This window comes from Bos indicus x Bos taurus, chromosome 17, assembly GCF_003369695.1.
Source record: "Bos indicus x Bos taurus breed Angus x Brahman F1 hybrid chromosome 17, Bos_hybrid_MaternalHap_v2.0, whole genome shotgun sequence".
In the NCBI taxonomy this organism is placed as follows: Eukaryota; Metazoa; Chordata; class Mammalia; order Artiodactyla; family Bovidae; genus Bos; species Bos indicus x Bos taurus.
The window spans coordinates 830200-851358 of NC_040092.1; the positions used below are offsets into that span (position 1 = coordinate 830200).

General features: G+C 60.1%; 1 protein-coding gene across 1 annotated transcript; it reads right to left on the reverse strand.

Moving 5' to 3' along the window:
• Positions 1-1214: 1214 nt before the first annotated feature.
• CRKL (CRK like proto-oncogene, adaptor protein) lies at positions 1215-20269 on the reverse strand. Its single transcript, XM_027566092.1, has 3 exons — positions 19538-20269; positions 10873-11335; positions 1215-3732 (listed from the first exon to the last, which is right to left on the reverse strand). Exons 1-3 carry the CDS (start codon positions 19846-19848, stop codon positions 3598-3600), a joined length of 909 nt encoding a protein of 302 aa, XP_027421893.1. The 5' UTR covers positions 19849-20269; the 3' UTR covers positions 1215-3597.
• Positions 20270-21159: the final 890 nt, after the last annotated feature.

Sequence of the window (21159 nt, forward strand, 5' to 3'; positions counted from 1 at the left end):
ATGGGCCGTGACACAGCGACAGGAGAGAGGTGCGCTCGACCCACAACCTCTGACCACCCGTGGCGGCGGCCACCCCAGTGCCAGCACGCCCACCTCGTGGGCCACGACACAGCGACAGGAGAGAGGTGCGCTTGACGCACAACGTCTGATAGAAGTCAGTGATCCACGCTGTCTCTCTGTAGGGAAAACATGGGAAAAGTTTGCCTGTATATTGTGAAACTCCAGAGAGATCCGTAATAAACAGGCAACAGGGAGATGGCGTGTGCAGTCACCGGGGCGGGGGCCCCCCTGCTGACCTCAATGCCAAAGCCCAGCTCCGCCAGCTCCTCCTGGGCAGAGCACCCCCTCACACCCTGGCCTCGGGCGCTGGCAGCTCTGGGTGCCCACCCCTTTTGGACCTGAGTTTCAACAGTGGGTCTCCTGCTGTTTCTGCGCCAGGAGTCAGGGGCACAGGCTGCTTTGAGCTCCGAGCCTGGGAGCCTGGGGCGCTGGTCCGAGTGTCCCCAGGGCAGCGGGCGTGGATGAGGATGCCCCCGATCTCTGCAGCCCCCATTTGGACATAGGCCTCACCCTCCTGCTGGGGAGCCTCAAGCGGGGCCAGGATTTAGAGCCGCCGTGGGGTGCCAGGACCCAGGCCCTGACACCTGCCCACCCTGCGGGGAGGTGGCTCCATTTGCTGAGGGCTCCCGCCACGGGGAAACCCAGCCCTGCGCTGCCGAGTTTGTGGCCTCTCACGCTTCAAGGACTCTTCACAGGCATCTCCAAGACCTGCCGCCTTCCAGGACCAGAGCCGCGGTCCTAGAGGCAGAGCGTGAGATGGCCAGGTACCCCCGCTTCTGGAGACCTTCTTGACACACAAGTAGGGGCAGGGATGGCACGGGCTGCAGGCTGCAGGGCCATCAGGAGGCGGGCCCCCCCACCCCAGCTGGAGGCCAGACAGGGAGGCGCGGGAGTCAAGAAAGGCAGCCGGGTCCCTGCCCTGCCCTGCCCTGGGACGCTCCGAGGCCAGGTTGAACGTCAGACCTGCTCTGACGCTCTCAGCCCAGGGTCCCTGGGGGTGCCAGGCCTGGACTGCTGCCCCCGTCTCCCCCCACCGGGTCCGGGGCTGCAGGGCTGGGTGCCGAGCGCAAGCAGCAGGCGGCCACTGCTGCACAGCTGTCGCCGCTGGGGCGGGCGCGCCTCCAGGCAGCGCTGAGCAGACACGCACACAGAGCCACGGCCACCACCGGCGGCGCACGTTTATTGAGACAATGTACAGACAGGCCACGGAGACATAGGGCCGAGGCTGGGGCCAGCAACGCAAAACGGAGTGCAAAAATAAAAAGGCACTGATCTGGTAAGAAAAGACACTCCGTGTGTTCTAAGAATATAAGTCATTTAATACTGTTAATTTTATAGCACAAAATAAAACAAGCTATGATCCCCAAAAATAATTTTAAAAGCTTACACAGAAAATATTATTGCCTGAAGTTTATGATCTTTAAGTTACAGGTCGAAGAGTTTGTGTTGTGTGGCTGTCACTTTAAAACACACGTGAAGGCCGTAGAGAGCCAAGGCCACCGCTCCTCCTGCAGAGACCAGGCCTGGCTCGTGGGACGCCCCTCAGCCGCGGGCGCGCCCAGCCCCGGGGATGTGGGCCTGCACCCCAGCGCTGGAGGCCGGGGGAGCTTGGGGGTGTCTCGGGCTCTGTGTAAGAGCACTCAGGACTCACTCGTTTTAAAAGGTTAATGAACACAACATTAAAGGATTAAATTATAAACCCCTGGCTCGGCAGCATCCCTTTTCCAAGTGAGATGTTCACGCCCTCACGAGCGCGGGGCCCCCTCCTGGGCTGCGTCTCCGGGCGGAGCAGGCGGGCAGGGGTCATGGAGAGCCCGCCCCAGGGTGAGCTCAGGGCCACACTGCCAGGGCCTCGTCCAGCTGAGCTGCTGAGGGGCACACGCAGGGCAGAGCAAGTGGCCACGCAGAGCAGGCCCTGGGGGCTGGCGCCTCTGAGGACTCCTCTGGTCTCTTCCCGGTACAGTCTTCTCAGACCCCCAGGACCCGGGCCCAGGGCGAGGCGGGCAGCCGTTTCCCGTATACTGAGTGTAGAGAGACATTTCCCTGATTTAAAAGCTGACAAGGTTCGGAGTCACAGGCTCTGCTTTGGCACACGTCCAGAGCGCAGAGCTCAAGGCTCAGTCCACTCTGGGCTCCGAATCTCAGGGCAGCCACGGAGACGGGCACCGGGGTAAGGACGCAGCACACGCCAGCCCCAGGCAGAGGTCCTGGCACGGCCACGCCACTGGCCACAGGTGAGCAGCGGCTGGACTCACAACAGGAGGCGGCGGCGATGGGCAGCCTGGAGCGGAGGTGACCACGGTGCCCAGGGATGAAGAGGAGCCCAGCACAGCCTCTCAGGAAGCCACAGAGGGACAGGGCCATGTGAGCACGCGAGACCAGGCAGCGACGGCCACCCCCGACTGCAGAGCTGAGACAGAGCCCAAGAGCGGGGGCCTGCTGGTTCCGACCGCAGAGAAACTGCTCCCACCCTCATGACCCCTGAGCCCGGGGTCGCGCCCCAGGCACAGAAGACTGGGGGGACAGGACTTAGGCTGCGACCCCAGCCGGGGCTGCGGGGCACATTCTAGCAGAGGCCTGTCTTCACCGGGGCCCACAGGACGGGCACAGGGCCTGCGTGGAGGTTCCACCCAGCTGGCCGTGTGCTGTGGGATCGTGTGAACAGACCTCGAGCATCCGACGGGGACACCGAGCGCAGGGTGGGCGCTGGTTCACCTCCCGGGCCCGGGGCCCGCACGCGGTTGTGCTGGGGGGCAGCCGGCATCGGCACCCGCGCCCTCAGGCAGCTGGGCAAGCGTAAGGCCAGGCAGAGCCGGGGTCGGTGAGCGGGCAAGACTCCGGAGTGAATTCAACTGCTGAGAAAACCGGGGCCCATACTTCCCAGGGGTGCCTTCACGGAAAGGCCACTCCTCCTCTGCTGACAGACAGGGTGAGCCCCCAGCTCTGACGCCTTTGGCCATGTCGTCCGGGAGGCTGTGTGCACAGCGGGAAAACGCAGGACCACTGGGGGGCTGCTCGGTCAACTCCAGACAGGACGACCGCTGCCTCAGGGCTCCGTCCCGCCTGCTCCCATGGTGACAGCGACTCATCCCTGATCTCATCACGGAACCTAACCTGCTACTTAAACACCTCTTCAGAACAAACAGGCCTAATTAACGAAGCCTTCCAAAACCAAACGGGGGGAAAGAAAGAAAAACCAAAAGCCAGACGTGGAGAGTGCAGGGCAGCGGCCCTCTCCTGAAGAGTCTGCGCTCCACTTGTCCCCGGGCACAGCCCCGCCGCCGCGCGTCCGGGCCAGGGGGCACCTTCTCGCCCCCATGCGCCTCCACCAGTGTTTCCAGTTTATGATCCAACGACTCTACGATCAGCTACTCTGTGACAACACGACTATGATACAATGCGGGCAGCCCCAAGCACGCCCGGGCGGGGCCGCCGCTGCAAAGCCGAGACGGGCAGCGCGGGGCCCGGCCAGAGGGGGCTTCCCCAGCGGGAGGAGACAGACGGGCAGGACGAACAGCAGGTGCGGGGCGGCAGCGGTCACTCGCTCTCGTCCGGGTTCTGGGGGTCGATGATCTTGACGTGCGTGAAGGGAAAGAGCCCTTTGCGCCCGTTCACCTCGCCCTCCCACTGGCCGTTGATGTTCATCCTCGTGACCTTCACGATGTCACCCACCTGCCGGGGAGAAGGGGGACAGAGTCAGTACTTCCTCCGAAAACCACTCCCACAGATGGTGCCACTGAAGGGACCGACTCGGTTCCCAGGCCTCGCTCGTCTCCCGGGCGCTACGACGGGGACTGTGAGCGTGCACGGCCCCCAAGATGTGCTCTGACGTGGCCCCTGCCCGGACTGGCTGCCGCCCCCAGGGGACAGCCACCACCCGGCTCTCAGAACAGCTCAGCCCACACAGGAAGCGTACGAGGAAAGCCAAAGCCCTCTGGCAGCCCGCTCCAGGGGAGGGCGCGGCCGCCAGCAGGAAGCCCCTCGGCCCGAGGTCAGAGGCCACGGGGCTGCTCCGCCGTTAGGGGGCAGCTGCTCTGCTGGTGGGGCCCCTCCAACGTCGGCCACAGGCCTACAGGCTGCACGGAGGCGCGGGGGACGCTGTTTGCGAAGCTGTCTGAGGCAGGTGGGGGTGCTCCTGCTTGGCTGGCTGCTCACCGGGTCCCTCCATCTGCCCCGTGTCTGACGGAAGGCCCCGAAAGAACAGGGCCGAGGGCGAAACACAGCACTCACCACTCGTCCCAAGGACACGCCGAAACGAGCTGGTGGTGGGGTGCGCACGAGGCTCCATCTATTGCTCGTGGCGTTTCCAACGTTTTCTGCCCCTGTAACAGGCACCCCCCTCGACTGCCTTCTTCATTCCGGTAGTTCCCAGCTTTTTACGAAACAACCTTGTATTATTTCATTTGGGAAAAGGCACCTCCTGCTAAAGCTACTGTGCGAGCCACCTGGCTGCTGGCCTCAAGTGACCAAGGGCCCAGAGCTGCCAGGTGGGGTGAGGAGCCCCCGCACCACGGCGCCCGAGCACAGGGCCCCAGGTGGGCAGGTGCTGGGCCCTGAGAAAGGCGGCGTGTTTTCTGAGGTGGATGCACAGAAGGGAGGACGCCTCTGAAACAGTCATCTGCGTTACTGCACACCCAGGGCTCAAAATGCAGCAATCGTGTTTAAACCAACGCCAGGCGTCTCAGACGAGGAAAAGCGCGCTGCACAGAGACCCTAACTGCACGCACTCTGAATGTATGAAGAGCTCCTAAAACCCAACAAGCAAACAAGGCGACCTGAAAATGAGCAAAGGTCCTGACCTTCATTTTCCCAGACAAGATACAAAAATGGCCAAGAGGCAGAGGAAAAGACCCTTCAAGTGACTGAAACCAGAGAGGTCACAGCCACGAGCTGCCACCTCACAGCCCTCAGGGCGGCTGTGGTAACTCTAAAAAGAAGGCAAGCGGCAGGTGCTGCTGAGGCTGCGGACTGTAACCCCGGCCAACTGCTTGTGGGACTGTAGGCTGGTGCGGCCGCTGTGGGAAACAGTTTGGCTGATCTCAGAAGGTGAACAGAGCAACCCAGCAATTCCTGTTTGGCAGATACCCTGGAGAACTGCCAGGCCTTCCCTGCTGGCTCAGACGGTAAAGAATCCGCCTGCAATGCCAAAGACCCAGGTTTGATCCCTGGGTCGGGAAGATCCCCTGGAAGAGGGAATAGCAACCCAACCCAGTATTCTTGCCTGGAGAATCCCATGGACAGAGGAGCCTGGAGGGCTACAGTCCACGGGGTCGCAGAGTTGGACATGACTGAACGACTTTCACTGGAGAACTGGAAACAGGTATTCACACACAAAACCCTGCATGGACACGTTCATCACGCTGTCCTCAGCAAAAGGAGGCAGGGCCGACGCTCAAGGCCGCGACCTAGTGAACGGCACACAAAGCGGGCTCCACCTGCACAGAGGCTGCTGCTGGGCCACAAGCAGAGTGAAGACACTCACTGCAACACAAGCCTCTGTGAGACGAGCCAGATGCACTCAGATGTCCCACGGTCACGAGGCACGCAGGACTGGCAGATTCACAGAACAGAAGGTGGGCCAGAGGCTGCTGGGGCAAAGGACACGGCGGGGCGCTCCTGCCTAACGGTCACAGTTTCTGTCCAGTGCGATGAAAGGTGTCGGGAACAGACGGTGGTGAGGGCTGCTCGGCACTGCACGGTTAATGCCGCCGAAGCGCGTGCTGAACCCCGGCAGCTCGTCACGCACAGCGTGTGTGTGTTCAGTCGTGCCGACTCTTGTGACCCCCACAGACCTCTGGGTAGCCCACCGGACTCCTCTGTCGGTGGGGTTTTTCCAGGCAAGAATATGGGAGTGGGCTGCCATCTCCTTCTCCAGGGCAGCTTTGCCATTCAGGAAAAGATGAGCGATGTAACATGCCAAGCCCACCGGGCTGTGCACGTTCCGTGCGTAAACTGTGCCACGTGTGAGTCCTACCTCAATAAAGCTGCTGAGAGAAATGCCGCGGGGCTGAGCCCTGGCTCCGCCCCGTGCCCACCACGAGACCAAGCTCGAGCTCGAGTGCACGAAGCAGGGCAGCTGCGAGCATTACCATACGTGCCCCGTGAAGCCCCTGGCTGGCGCACCTCCCTGCACAACAGCTACGGCCACATACGGAAGACCGAGGCCAGCGTGATGACCAGTCTGTCTGAACCGCAGCAGGGCCCCAATTTCACGGTCCTCTCACCCAATTTACATATGAATAAAGAGGAACAATGTTCCCCGACTCGCAGCCCAGTGAGAAAATGGTATGCCAGAAGAGACAGCTACCTCAGGGACGGATTCCTACAGCCGGACGCTGGGAAGGATCACGACTCAACAACGGCAGTGAGGGTGCAGGCGGCACCCGGGGGCACCCCGCCGGGCTGGCTCCCGCTGCAGACCCGCGTCACTGGGCACACAGGAGCGGCCCAGGGAGGCGCAGTGGTCCCGGAGCGCAGAAGCACCGCCCACGCGGGGGAAACCCAGACTCGCCCTGTGGACAGGTCCCACCCGGTGACAGAGGCAGCCACCAAGAAACTGCTGACATGAGCGCAATTCTGACCAACGGAGCAAAAGCAACCGGAGGACGCGGAAACCTGGGGATCCTAGGCCATCGGCAAAGGAAGGGGCACCACGGGCCTCGGAGACAGAAAGGCCAACTCAGAAGGTTCTGAGACCAGATGCAGTCCAGCGTCGAGGGGTTTTCAAATGGGGGACAGACAACCCGAGAGATGCCAACATGGCAACCGGAGAGGACCCGAGGGGGCAGGAGAGGGCATCCTGGGCACGCCAGTGAGCTCGCGGAGAGCGCCTGACGGAGGGCGTCCTCTTGCCGACAAGGACGGGCGGCCACGGGCTGACAGGCCCGTGTGGGCCACCTGCCGCAGAGCATCCCATTGCGGGACGCTGGCATCCTGACCAAGCGTCAACTCTCTTGGTTTCTGCTCCAACAGGGACGATGGCGGATTCTATAAAACATACACAGTGAGCTTGAGACCACACCTGGACACGAGTAGCAAACAGAGGGTTTATGACGATTTAGGGGGAGATGGTTCTGGAAGGCTGCATGGGCTCAGTCAGGGACAAGTTGCACCAGACCAAGCTCACTGTCCTTCCCTAGAGACGGGGCCTCATCAGGAGGGGCGCAGAGGCGGCTGTGGGTCACACGTCTGTGACACCTGCAGTTAACACGAAGCCGCACGTCGTCACCGCGACTTGAGACCAGAACCCTCAAGAGGGACAGCTGGAGGGGACACACCGAGGCCCGCACCCCTGGCGAGGCAGCAACAGAGTGAGCTACTCTCCCAGGTGGGTACCTCCGGACCGTCCACACAGGCAGAGCCGGTGCCGCCAGACTGTCCCAGGCTCCTCAAGGACCGGCCCCTGTGCCCCAAGCACCCAGTGAGCCCCTGCTGATGGATGGAGGCCTGGAGGAGTCCACGGCGAGGCCAAGGGCCGCCATGGGGACCGCAGCCCCAGGCAGACGGGCACGCGCCAAGCCCTCCTGGGGGCCCATCAGCGCCGAGGCCCCGCTCCGTCCAGGGGCCCCCTCGGAGCGCAGCCCCTACCCCTCCCGCCACCACTCCGAGGCCCATTCAGACCCCAGACACGCTGAGTGCGCCCGAGCCAAGCACAGCTCTTCTTCCCTTTAGTTTCAGGTCAGGAAAGCTGGAATACGAGTATGTGAGACTGGTATCTTTACACGGAGACTCGCGCGTCCGCCCCAATTACTTAAAATCGATCAGTAGGAAGGTAAGCGGCCCGGCGGCAGGCCTCTCCGTCTCCGTCTCGTCCGCCTGGCCCTGTGATACAGGAGCACCGCGTCCAAGCGCCGGTCTCTGGCCCAGCACTCCCCCCAGCTGCAGCCACACAGGTGTGTCCTGTTCCCGCGCGCTCCTGCTCTGCCAGGAATGCCTCGTCCCGCTTCACCCAGTCAGCTTCAAGACTCAGTTCGAGGGTCACCTCCTGTAGGAAGTCGTCCCAGACCACACGCCCCACCTTCCCAGCTGCTCCCTCCATCTCCTGGACCAACTCCATATCATCAGCTCACTCACCCACAGCTGGCTCCTGCCTCCAAGCTTCCAACAGGGGCAAGCTCCTTGGTGGCAGAACCCTACACTACAAGGCACCCCTCAGAGCTTGGACGTGTGACCGGATGAGTAAGGAACCACCGTGTACTGTTCTGGCTTAGAGGTGTAAGAAGCGTGTCCGAGACCACCCCGAGGGCAGGTGCTGGGCCAGAGGACACAGCTCGGCTGCAGGTGAGCTTGTAGCGGCCCCGGGGCCCTTGTTCCAAACACTCTCTTCCGCCAAGGATCCCTCTTCGGAAAGGCCAACCCTGCTGCCCTGAAGCCCCTCCAGCCCTGCTCCGCCAGGCATGGGAGGTCCCTCTTCAGACTGAATCCCAAGGAGCAACAGAACCAAGTGTCTGATCAAAGCTCTCTCTTAAGACAGTGCTTTACGGGCATGAATGTTCTCTCAAAAGTCAAGTTTCATAGAAAAAACGTGAACTACTTCGGGCAGTAAAGCTCGCCCGCAGCGCCCTCCGCCACAGCGGCTCAGAGCGAACAGCGCCGCCTCCACTGCGGCACGTGCTGTCCTACTTGTCCCCCTTCTAGTTTAATTTTACCACTTTTCCTGGTCCTGTCCTACTTGTCTCCCTTCTAGTTTAATTTTACCACTTTTCCTGGTGGCCTGATTGTACGTGTCCCAAGAGGGCTCAGGACAGGCACCAGTTTTAGAAGATAAGGTAACTCACAAAACGCTTCTTCACGGCCCGGCCCAGGGCCCCTGTAAACACACAGAGCAGACCCCACTGTGCAGCGGGATCTGGCGGAGGCCCCTTCCTGCTCCACGATGCCCTCTGGGTGGATCAGCGAAGGCGGCCGACCGGGTGGGCGCGTCACCGGGGGCCCGAGGCTGGAGGAGCGGCGTCGTGGCTGCAAACACAGGTGGTCTCACAACGAGCTTCCTTCTCCCCACCCTGGTCTCCCCAGGGCCCGCCTACACATCCACTCCCCCAGCTGCGAGCGGCACCCCCTACAATCCCCCACCCCACTGCACACTCCAACGAACAGAGGGGATGGGGTTTCTACACCGCACACCTTCCAGTCAGAGGTCAACAGGCAGGCATCCTCAAGGGAGTGTGGCTTTAAGCGCTGGCTCAAGTAAGAACGCAGCTCCTGACTTCCTTTAGGGGCCTGACATTCTGACTGGGAGCCCGGACTCCCGCTCACCCCTGTGTGCTGACGGCCCGCTACACAGCAAAACCCTGAGCCTAGCTCCCGGCTCCCGTGGGGGCTGTGGGGGTGCTCCCAGAGCCTGAACCCTCACAGAAGCCAGCAGCCTGTTGGCCCGGCCCAGACAGTGGGGGCCTCCCTGCCTCCTGTCGGCCCCTCCCGGGAAGCGTCACAGGGCCCGGGGCTCCCCTGCCGCGGGGCTCTTCCCTTCGGACGAGCATGAGACAGAGAAGTCACCTCGGGCTCCGAATCAAGCCTCCAGGTGAAGTTCACTGGGTAACTCTTGGTCCAAAACATCTGAAGATAACCAGTGAGAAAAGGCAGGAAAAGCAGGGCTCCCAGCGAACCTGCAGCGGGCGGCGAGGAAGCCGGAGGGCGCCCGCCCCACGGTGGCCCCGGGGTGAGCGCACGCTTCCGCAGGAGCTGTGTCTCAGGGCCTCCACACGTGCACGTGACCATATGATGATCCTCACGCTGCAGCGGTTCACGAGTTACCAGCAAACAAAGGCGCGAGGAGCCGAGGCACCAAACCCCAATTCTAGGACAAGGGTCTGCAGGGCCTGCCTCACCTTAGGCACAGGTTCGATCCGTGCTCGGGGAGCAACAAACTCCCTTCCAGACCCTCTGTCCGCAGGCCGCCATGGCGTCTGTGTTCACACAGGGTTCCCTGGGCGCACCAACGTCTCACCAAACTCCTACCTTCTGCAGTTTATCCCCCCAACACACACCTCTTTGTATCCTGACAAGCCACAGTCATACACTACGCCTTGCAAGAGCCTTTGTCCTCTTACAAGGCAACTCACAGTTAGTTAGAAGGACATGACTCGGTGATTGAACCACTAAAGTTCTCTTTCTCGCTGTTATAATTTACAAAATCTCAAGTGAGTGAAGCCTGAGGCGCTGAAACGTCCTTCCCCTGCCCAGCTCAAGAGGAGCCCCACCTGTATTCCTGGTTCTCAACTGCTCTCAATGTTAGGAGCGTGGGGCTGTGTCCAGCTGTGTGTTGATTTCATCTCTAGGGCATGGGTCTTTCTTAACCACTGTCTTCCCTTACTGCCTGGAGAAGGAAATGGCAACCCACTCCGGTACTCTTGCCTGGAAAATCCCATGGGCAGAGGAGCCTGACAGGCTACAGTCCACAGGGTCAGAGAGAGTCAGACACGACTGAGCGACTTCACTTCCTTACTGCAAAGAAAACCAACTGTTCTGAGACCACACCTGAGGCCCTGGAAGCAGCACAGAGCAAGGCAGCTACCGTGGGGGAAGCGGGGATGGCAAAGGACACGGGGCCGCGTGGGATCCTCACGGTGGTCTTCACGACCACCCAGCTCTCATCCCCGTCAGTTTAACCTTAAATGAGCAGTCCTGGCCTTACAGAAACAAGATTACAGACAAAACCTGAGGAAAATTTCCTGGTGGTCTGGACTCCGCGCTGTCATTGCTGAGGGCCTGGGTTCGATCCCCGGTTGGGGAGCTAACATCCCCGAGGGCCATGGCCAAACCCCAGAAAACCCAAGTGTCAAAGCCCCAAAGACCCAGCCGGGCAGCCTTTACCTCTAAGGCCAGGGCCGTCTTGTCGTAAGCACAGGGCACGCGTTTCTGAATTGCTTTCGCAAAGACAGGTCCGTTCTGTGTGGACGGCAGGGGGCTGACCGCGGCCCCGGGGGCGCCGGCGGCCGGTGGGGGCGCCGTGGTCTGCGGCTGTGCGTATGCGTGGGCGGGCTCGGGGACCCCGTAGCTGCTGGAATTCCTGTTCCCAGGCTTGCCCTGGGCCGAGGCCCGCACGAGCTTCTCCACGTAGGGCACGGGGATCATCCCCACCCGGCCGTCCTTGTTCCGGGCGCTCCACCACTGCTCCTCCGGCTTCTCGACGATCACCAGGATCTCGCCCTTCTTGAAGGGCAGGTCCTCGGCGTCGTTCCCAGGGAAGTCGTACAGAGTCCGCACGTACTCCAGGGTCTCCTCCGCGGCGGGCAGGCTGGGTGCGGACACAGAGCCCACCGGCGGGCTGGGGTACCTGCAAGGAGAGAAAAAAACACTCTGGGTGGAGACTCACTCGGTACCAGCGTCTGCCAAGCTTTGTGAGTGAGGAACGACTTGCCTCCCTCTCCGCGTCGTCACCGAGAAGGCCCCGTGCCTGACTGACTTTCTCGAGTCGAGCTCAGCAGGAGTTCCCGACTATCCTGACCTCGGCGCCTCTGCCCGTGTCTCACCGGCCCCTCTCGTTTACACACGCAGACGCCTGGCCTTTTTACAACCCCCACTAAGTTCAGCTGCGCCTTCCTGAGGCCCGTCACGACCACCACACGCTCTTCCTCCTGGCCCTCACCTGGGGCTGGCGTCCTGCACACTTCCCCAGGCACCCAGATGACAGACCCCTCAGGGCCCTCAAAATACAAAAACTGGCAAGGGAGTGTGCACTTGCGTTACGAAAAAAGGAAAAAAAAAGAAAAACCACCACACTGCATCTCGTATGGGAATCACCATCTGAGCCCCACGTTTTCAGACAAGCTCAGAGGTGCGTGCCCTGCGCTGAGCACCGCGGCCCTGGCCTGCTCAGGGCTCCCGTGAGCCAGCCCCCGCAGGCGGGAAGCCCCTGGGGTGAGTCAGAAAAGCAGCCCCCTCCTTCCGCCCCCTCCTGGAACGCCCCTTCCTCAGGAATACCGTGGAGGTCTCCCCCCACCTAAAGAGCGTCTGGAAAGTTGCAAATACGTGATGTTTGGGGAAAAACAATTTTGCCGTGAGCAATTCCCCGCTCTTAGCTTTTCTGAAGCCCAAGCTACTTGAGTAACTTCCCCGAGTGAGCGTCCCCGCCTCCTGGGGGTGAGGCTGTGCACGCCATCTCCGAGCGGGGCGAGGCGAGGCTAAGGCAGGACATGCTGCTGACCCACCGACTGCAGCCGTGTGTCCCCGGAGGGGGCGGCCTTCCCCTTCTCCCCAGTCAATGACCTGAACAGCTGTTTCACAGAACATCACAACATGGCCTTCTACACCGAACCATTCTAGTTTATAGAAAGGTCTCCTTAAAAAAAAAAAGTGTCAACATGTTACAATAGCAAAAGAAAAAAAAAAAAAAAAAAGGAAAACAAAAGAGAAAAAGTCTCCAGCCCCTGCCCTAAGGTGTCTGGTCGCCCCCCGCCCGCGCCTGGTGGGGCGGTTTTCCTGCAGCGTGGCCCCTCCACGCGCCTGCCCTCGGGAGCCTGCTGCGAGCGAGCCCCCCGTGCCTGGACGGCCCTGCCTGTCACCGTCTACGACGCCATCACATACTCCTGCACGTCATCTCCCTGGACTGTGTTCCTGGTAAAGCTGCGGTCCCCGCATTAAACACACCAACATTCTCACAGGCCTCAGGACACTCTGCCACACCACCCTCCAAAGCACAGTCATTTGGCAAAACGCAGATCTTTCTGATGTCAATGACGTGCTGCACAGCAGTCAGGACACCTCGGTGGCGAGCAGCCTGATGCAACACCTCCAAGGCCTCATTACTTGAAGACCCTGACAACTGAGGGAAACTGCTTAGCACCAACGTATCCGAGAAAGCAGCAGGAGTGGCCTCGGTGAGAAAGCGCTGACGCCCACGGCTGTCGGCGTGGTCTGAGGCTTCCTCACAGCGTCCCAGGGGAGTGCGCTCGGCACGTGGCCCCAGAGCCCTCACTCCGGCCAGGAGGCCTGCAGGCCGCATGAACGCTGTGACAAGCCCACAGCAGCTCCTGACCGGCCCGAGCCCCGGCTAGCTCCTCACTCCCAACCCCCTGACGTACACTCCTGCTCCTGTCTCAAGGGCCACAGAGGTTCTGTGAAAAATTTCCCCAAACCTCAGAGACTACCAAGAGCGCTCAGCTGCACAGCAGACCCGCTGAGGGTTTTTACTGTCTACACTGTTCAAAGTGAGAAGCAGGGAGTCCCACAGCACAGGGCCTGAGGACGCCAGAGCAGCTTCAGCGAGATTAACACTAACGACGTCCATCTACCCAGGGACCTGCAGGCTCTACTAAGAGCTCAGGGGACAGACGATGAATTGAAACCAAGCTCCTGCTCCCAAGACTGCAGACGTCATCCTGGCAGACTGGAAGGCAAAGGAGTGCACACGGCATCCATGTGTCACAACAAGCTGATGGGGTCAAGTTTCGCTAAGGGTCAGGGGACAACCAAGCGGTGCTGCACAAAAAGCCAAACACTAGCTCCCCAGGTGGCGCAACAGTAAAGAGCCCGTCTGCGTCGCAGGAGATGCATCAGATGTGTGTTGGATTCCTGGGTCAGGAAGATCCCCTGGAGAAGGAAATGGCAGCCCACTCCAGTATTCTTGCCTGGAGAATGCCACGGGCAGAGAAGCCTGGCGGGCTGCAGTCTATGGGGTTGCAGAGAGTCAGACATGGCTGAGCGCGAAAGACCTCGTGGAAGATGGGCTTACGAAGGTGCTGGTTCTCAACCAGAAAGAGGCTGGACACCAAGGGTCCAGAGGCGCCCCCTGCGGGCTGCCCACAGCCAGCCAGGCCCTCCCTGCACTGCTGCAAAGGGCCGGCGCCCCGTGGTCCACCAGCTTCCTGTGGACTTGCCAGAGCTTTCCACAGAACCCTTAAACAAGCACACCAAGGTTCTTAGCTCCACTACAGAAAATCCAGCAGAGTCTGGCAGAGGGCTCCGCAAACCACAGCGTGCAGGCCCACGGCCCACAGCCGGTCCGAGCGGGGGGGGGGGGGGGGGGGGGGGGGCGGGCGTGACGGCTTCAGGGCCCACAAAGCTGACCAGCAGGCCCTTCCCTGAGGAGGGGGCACTGCTCACAGCTTCTCCGGCGCGACGCGGCGGCTTCTTCTAGCTCAGTGCGTGTGCAGACATCGCCACACGTGACAGGAGACCAAGCTCCCAGCCACACCCCGACACCAACTCGCCCCTCCACCCCATTCCCAACTCACGTTTTCACCCCAGCCCCCCGCAGAGATGACGCAGGGCGGTGCGGGCTCAGACACAGCAACCACCACAGACCCGCTGCCCAGAGAAGCAGGACACAGCAGCGGAGCCAGCCCCTGTGCCCCGTCCTCCCGCATCCGTCCCGTGACCAGGGCTGTAAGCGGCACCCAGCACACACACGGTCCCAGGTGCAGAGCGCGCTCCCTGCAAAAGCCAGAGGACGCGCCTCAAAAGCCCGCGGGCCGGCCGCCTGCACGCATAAACCATAGGTCAAGCATCTTCAGCTTTAACAGTGTCTAACACAGCAAAGCAATCAACTGGCCGGACAGATTTTCGAAGGCCCCAGGGTGACAGATATGGAAGACTCACTCCTGCGGCTGTATCCAAGAGCTCACAGCAAAAAGGCGGAAAGCAGGACAATGGCACAAGAGCCCACCCCAGGAAGGCCGGCGATACGGCTGTCCAGTCAGAGGGCCTGGGCAGGCCTCCGCACCCGCTCCCGCACCCCGGGCTCTCACTCTGCGCCCACAGCTCCTCTGCGGGTCCTGCCGCTTCCACCTGGGCTCAGACCCAAATCTGGCTATTTAGCCCTAACAAGCCCCCAGAAGCCGAGCCCTGCCTGGCTCCCTGCTGCAAACCCGCATCCCTCCCCCAGCCCTGCCTTTCATCGCTCACCTGAGGCGCCGTCCAATCAGCCTGAGGCCACACCTCTTGCCTCACCTCCAGGAAACTGCCCAGATCAGGGGGCCCCAGCGGCTTCCTCCTGGATTCCCCACACAGGAGACCTCAGTCCAGCTTCTCACGGTCCCTTCTCCCGTGACAGCCCTTAATTCATGCCACACTCCAGACTCTCCCCACCCTGACCCACCCCGGAGCAGGCTCCAAAAGTAAAAGCTGACCACGACAACTCTTTCCTTAAAGACTCTGGAGCGCTCCCACTGCTGAAGGCAGGTACCAAGTGCCGGAGGCCTGTCGCAACTGAGCATCCTTCCTTCAAGCCTGCGGTGCCTCATTCGCAGCAGCCACAGCAGCCCTTCCACCTCTCACACCAGCCCTCACCCTTCAATGGCCACTCCACAGAGCACCTTCTCTTCCAGCCCTGCCTGACCCCCGGCTGGCCATCCACGGCACTCTCAGGGAGCTGAGCCTGTCAGCAAGGCCACAGTTTACTTCTATGACGAGACTGGAGTCCAGTACTGGGCTTTGGGACGATGTAGGCCTCAACACACTGAAATTCCTGCTAGAACTACGATGCCACAGACAGCGAGAAGCCTCTCCCCCAGGCCCCGGTGAATCTGTTCCAGACAAGGAAGCCCCGTGCGCCACCCAGCTTGCCGCCGGGCCCTTTTGCCTCAGCACGGCCCCACCTCGCTGGTCAGGACCTCGGCTCTGACTCTAGGATAATCTTAATTCCCACCAACAAAGCACTGCCCCCTTTTACTTATCCGAAGGAAAATGCTTTTGCCTGAGTGAACCTCAGAAATAATCCAGTCCAACTGTTCAGATCAAGAGAATCATTCTTAGATAAAACGTTCTCTGAATCTGAGTCTCAAACGAGAGAAAGAGCACAGGTCAGACGGCTGTCAGCACTCTAGGCGCCGAGGGGACAGAATTCTGGCCTGGCTGAGGTTCCATCCGGCGTCACGACGGTTCTGTTCCCATCTAAACTGAACTTAGGGGATTTAAGCTACCGGTAAGGAGAAACTCAAAGGTTATCCATAGTGCTGAATTCTATGTTAGTTGAAATCAGTTAATGCTCCTCTCCTACCTGCTCCTCCTAATTACAAAAGTCCAAATGCCCCCTTAAACACCCAGCTTGCGGCAGTGGGAGAAGGCGTGGCCTCTGCCAGGCAGGCCTGAGTGTCCCCTCTGGGCAGGCGCTCAGGTGAGGCTGGGCATCCTTTCTGCCCTCACAGCTGCTGACTGTATCAGAGGACCTGGTCTTTAAAGTCAGCAACCAGGAAGCTCTGAAGAGCCTGACGGGGAGTGCTGAGTCAATGTCAGATCTGTACTACCAGAGTGTGCTGTGAGCAATATCTATTGAGTTAAAAAAAAGGGGGTGGGGTGGGGAGTGGGGGAGGTTCGTCTGTGAGTCAGTTGCCTCAGTTTTTTCCATCTTTGCTTCTCATGGTTTTCCTCCCAGTCATCATATAGCTACATAAGCTACAACTGGAAAATTTTATAAGTGAAGCGACCTATGCAAAGCACACTTTCAATTTTCTAAACCGTGGGAAAATGTACTTTGTGTCTAAACTGAATCCAGTCAGAAGCCTGAACCTCTGCTGTTAAACTGGAAACAGCCTCTATTAAAACAGACAAAAGCCCAGCAGCGCTTACCTGACACTGAATATAACAGGGTCTTAGAAACGTTTACACTCAAGGAAGACAGAAGCGAGAAGATTCTGTTTATCACAGTTTTTAATGTGAAAGTTGCACCATGTGTGGAAAAAGAACCCTTTAAAATCCGTCATTGAAAAGTCAAAAGCCACTGACACACCTTTTGTGTTTAAACGTAAGATCCAAGACAGAAACGAATAGTACAACTCAAAAGACAAAAGTACAAGATAATCCAGAGGACAGACAGCTACAAATACACCAAGTCACCCTGTCTCTTCCTTTCTCTTCCCCGTTACCCCCTCCCAGCAGCAACTTATCTCCAAACCACAGCTGTCCCTCAGTCTGTGTCAGTCAGTCTACGTAACGTCTCTACAACAGATGGACACACGGACGGACGGACAACTCATCAGCCGTCATCATCGTGACCTGGATTGCGGTAACGGCCCAGGTCACTTCCTGACTGCAAACTCCTTCCCTGGCACCCCGCTTCCTTCCTCTGACCATCCAATGTGAGCTGCCTCTGCAGAGCCACGCCCCTGACACTGCCGGCCCCACCCGGGCTCCCCTTCCGGGCTCCCCCTTGCTCTGACCCTACGGCCTCAGGTCAGCCCCTCCTACCAGACCCCCGGCCTGCGTGGACTCCCTCCACAACACCCACGAACGCTGTACTCGATTCAAGCTTCTCCTTCCCAGCCTGTCTCACTGCCATCCAAGGTCCGTGATGAAGAAAGCGGGTCTGTCGTCCCTCTTTCCCAGTACGCATCACTGGGATGTAACTCTCCTGTGATGTCTGGGGGGACTTCCCTGTGGTCCAGTGGTTAAGGCTCCAAGCTTCCACTGCCAGGGGCTCCGGTTTGATCCCTGGTCAGGCAATTAGGTTCCCACATGCCGCACAGCCAAAACATAAAGAAGTTATTCCCCCAATAAAAAAAGAGAAGATCAATTCTTAAATTCTGAGAAAGCCATAAAGTTGTCACTTTTGACTGAGCAAAATGGACCCCAAAAAAGAACTACCAGCCAAAGCACAAGCAGCTCTGGCTTCAGGAGCTCAGCTCTGAGGCCTAAAGAGCCTAACCACTTCATCCACCCTGCCTGGGGCGTGAAAGCACATGGCCTGATTTCTGCATTTGGCCAAAGCTGGCCCAGCCTTGTCTTCTATACTAGGTGAGTAATAAATACATCACCCAAATCCGTGGATTTCTGGCTCAGGGAGAGGCAACCCAGATTCAGTGTAACAAGGTAAATCCTGCCAGGATCTAATTCAACCGGCGCAGTGACAGCCCTCGGAGACACCAGGGAAAAGGAAAAACTCAACGGCAGCAGGACGCCCAGGGCAGAGGGCACAGGGGAGGAGAAACAAGCAAAGCTGACCCGAGGCGGGGGCAGTGTCAGGGAAAGGCCTCGAACAGCAGGGAGGCGCTGCCCAGGTGAGGGGCGGGTGGGGCCCGAGCAAAGGTCCAGGGGTGTGAGTGGGTGTGTAGGGCGGGCTCCCCGGAAGCAGCGGGAGGGGGTGAGGACAAGCATCTGGGAAGGAGCACGAAGGGGAAGCTGGGGGTCGCGTCTGTGGGTACTGGGAAGCCAAGGCCGCACCCCTTTCTCTCCACCAAGAAGGGGCTCGAGTCGCTCCCTCACAGCTGCACTGAGGTGCCCGGCGCGGCGAGGCTCAGCCAGTGCCTGAGAGGAGCGCTGGGAGAGGCAAATGCATTTGAAGTCTCGATGCTGCGGGTGCTGAGAGCCCCTCCGGCCTCTTACACTGGAATCACGTCGTGCTGAAAGCTGACTCTAGCTACCAGGCTCTTCGGGGACCTGGAGGCTTCGCCAATCAGATTCGTGGTGTCTGGGTCTTTGTTATACAGTATCTGATTTATAATCCCTTTCTCCCAGCTTTTAAAGTCCGTTTAGTTCAGCAGTTAATCTCCTAGTCATTACAGCATGAGGGCTTTATTTGCTCTCTACCTCTAGTCCACAGAAGCATCCAGGGCGTACTCCTTTAATATGACAGCTTCTAATGTTCAGAGCTGAGACTACTATCTGGTCAGCAAATCTCTAAAGTCAGAAACATCTCACCCTGAAAAAAATGTGTATTAGCACCCTGTCCTTTTTAAGCAGACACTTAAAAAAACAAATACCTTTTATTTTTAAAATCCTAGGCCACCTCTTTAGCTCAAGTTTTGCATAATTTACACAAAAGAAGCCTCGAGCAAAATATTAAGGCAAATAAGCAAATGAAAAAGGGATGCTTAATGCTCAGTGTCAACCTGGGTTATTTTAAAATAGATACTAAGTCATTCAACTCAATACAAAAAGTACATCTGAAATTCAACTAGGGTAGAATCTTGAGTGTCATTCAAAATTTCCTCTTAGTCTAGACTCATTCCACCTTGGAATTTAACCAAATGGATTTCCAGTTCATTAAGGGCCCAGCTTGGGGGAAAACTATTTTAAAAAAAGAAAGAAATTCCTCGTTCAAGCCGACCTCTTTTACACTATTTTCAGTTAATGTATTATAAAACAGACACCTGGCTTATTTCAACCCTGGCACCAGGGTATCAATATATGGCCCTGATATTTCACAGTTTAAGGTATTTTGTTTCTAACTGCGAAGGCATTTTCATCTCTCGAGTTTCCAAAGGCTGCAGTCCAGGAGATCCAACGGTGGAGTTCAGAGACCTTGAAAGGTGTGCAAACTTGGGGGGGGGGGGGGCAGGGAGGGACCCGCGGGGCGGGGAGCCCAAGACTAGCTTCAGATTCTCAATCCGTGGTCCAAAACCGGCTTCAAGACCGGTAACAGAACCCTGCTTCAGCAGGTAATTTACACCGAGGACGTGACGAAAGGCAAAAAGCGTCCCTCTTCTAACTGGGCACCCGCAGCTCAACCTGCCGGGTCAGACGCACCGGCCTCATCCACGGCGACCCAAGGCCGCGACACCGCGCGCAGAGCTCCCGGCCCGCCGCCCGCGCCCCCGCGCACCTGGGCGCCGGCTCGATGAGCGTGGTGGTGTCCAGGTAGTGGATCTTGTAGAACTCCAGCAGGGCCGGCAGGTGGTCGAACTCCTGGTCCCCGATCTTGAAGCGGCGGTTGGGCAGCGAGTTGATGATGTAGTGGGACACGCGCGAGTTCTCGGACACGGACAGCACGTAGTCCCCGGGGCAGGTGGAGGAGTCGCGGACGAGGAACACGCCGTGGCGCTGGCCCTGGAGCCGGGTCTGCGCCTCCTGGCGAGACACGGGCCCCATGTACCAGGCCGAGCGGTCCGAGGAGTCGAACCTGGCGGAGGACATGGCGGGCCGGGCGCTGGGGCCGGGCGGGCCGCGGCTGGCTGCTCTCGCCTGCGCTGGAGACGCTCCGCCCGGGGCGGCTGCGGGCCGAGCGGGCCTGCGGCTCACCGCGCGCCTACAGGGCCGCGCCCGCGTCTTCCTCGCGGCCGCGGGCCCGCAACATCCTCCGGGCCGCCGGCCTGCTTCGGGGCCGCCTCACGGGCCGAGCCGGCTCCGGGCGCGGGCCCAGCCGAGCGCGGCGAGGGCCGCTCGCGGAGCCTCCGGTCAGTCCTGGCCCGGCGCGCGCCGGCCCCGCGTCCCCGCCGCTCCGCACCGAGCTCCGCGGCCGCGCCAAGCCCCAGAACCCCCGGGAGCGCCGCGCCGCCGGGGCCGCCGTGCCCAACCCCGCTCCCGAGAGCCACAGCAACAAAATGGCGGACGCGAGAGAAGCGGCCGGCCACCTCCCCCCGCCCCTCAGCGCCCTGCGACTGCGCACGCGCGGGCGCCCGCTCCCGGCGGCCGCCGGGGCCGCCCCGTGACGTCACGCGGCGCGGCCAATCGCGAGAGCGGGCGTGCGCCGCTCGTGCGCGCCCCCGCGCTCCCTCTTGGGCCCGCCGGGGGGCGCTGCGGGGAGGCGGTGCTTCTAGAACCCGCTCTGGGAACAAAGCGGGGAGTGCAGGCCAGGTCCCGCCCCCGGGCGCGGCTCCGGGCTGACCGCAGCCTGGCCGGCCAGGTTAAGGGGGTGGCGGAGCCGACCGTCGCTGGTGCTCAGCTGGTGTCTGGCGAAGCTCCCGGGTCCTTTCGGAGCCCTGCCGCCTTGGCCCCCCAGGACCCCACCCCCTCTGGGTGGGGTCCCCACCCCAGAACCCCCGGCCCCTGGCCGCACCCCCATCCGCACTGGACCGTCCGTTTAATGGGAGCGGGGTTTGGTGCGCCTTGTTCAGCTCTGGGCCAGGCGCTTCTTCGTCCCACCCTAAGCGGATCTCAGATCTGGGTGGAATGAATGCCTGTTGAGGAACCCCCCACCCCCACCCCGCAACCCGGTAGAGGAGAGAGCGCCTGTCCAGAAAGGCATTGGAGCCCTTGTCTAGACTGCTGGTCAGCCGACTCTCATTGCTGGGTTGAGCCTGTCCTGCATTGTAGGTAGGGCAGGGGTCCCCAACACGGGACCGAATGCCTGATGATCCGAGGCGGAGCTGATGTAATAATAACAGAAATAAAGTGCGCCGTAAAAGGAACACGCTTGAATCATCCGAAACCATCTCCCCCTGCCCCAAGGAAAAACTGTCTTCCACGGAAGGGTCCCTGGCGCCCAGAATGCTGGGGACCACTGTT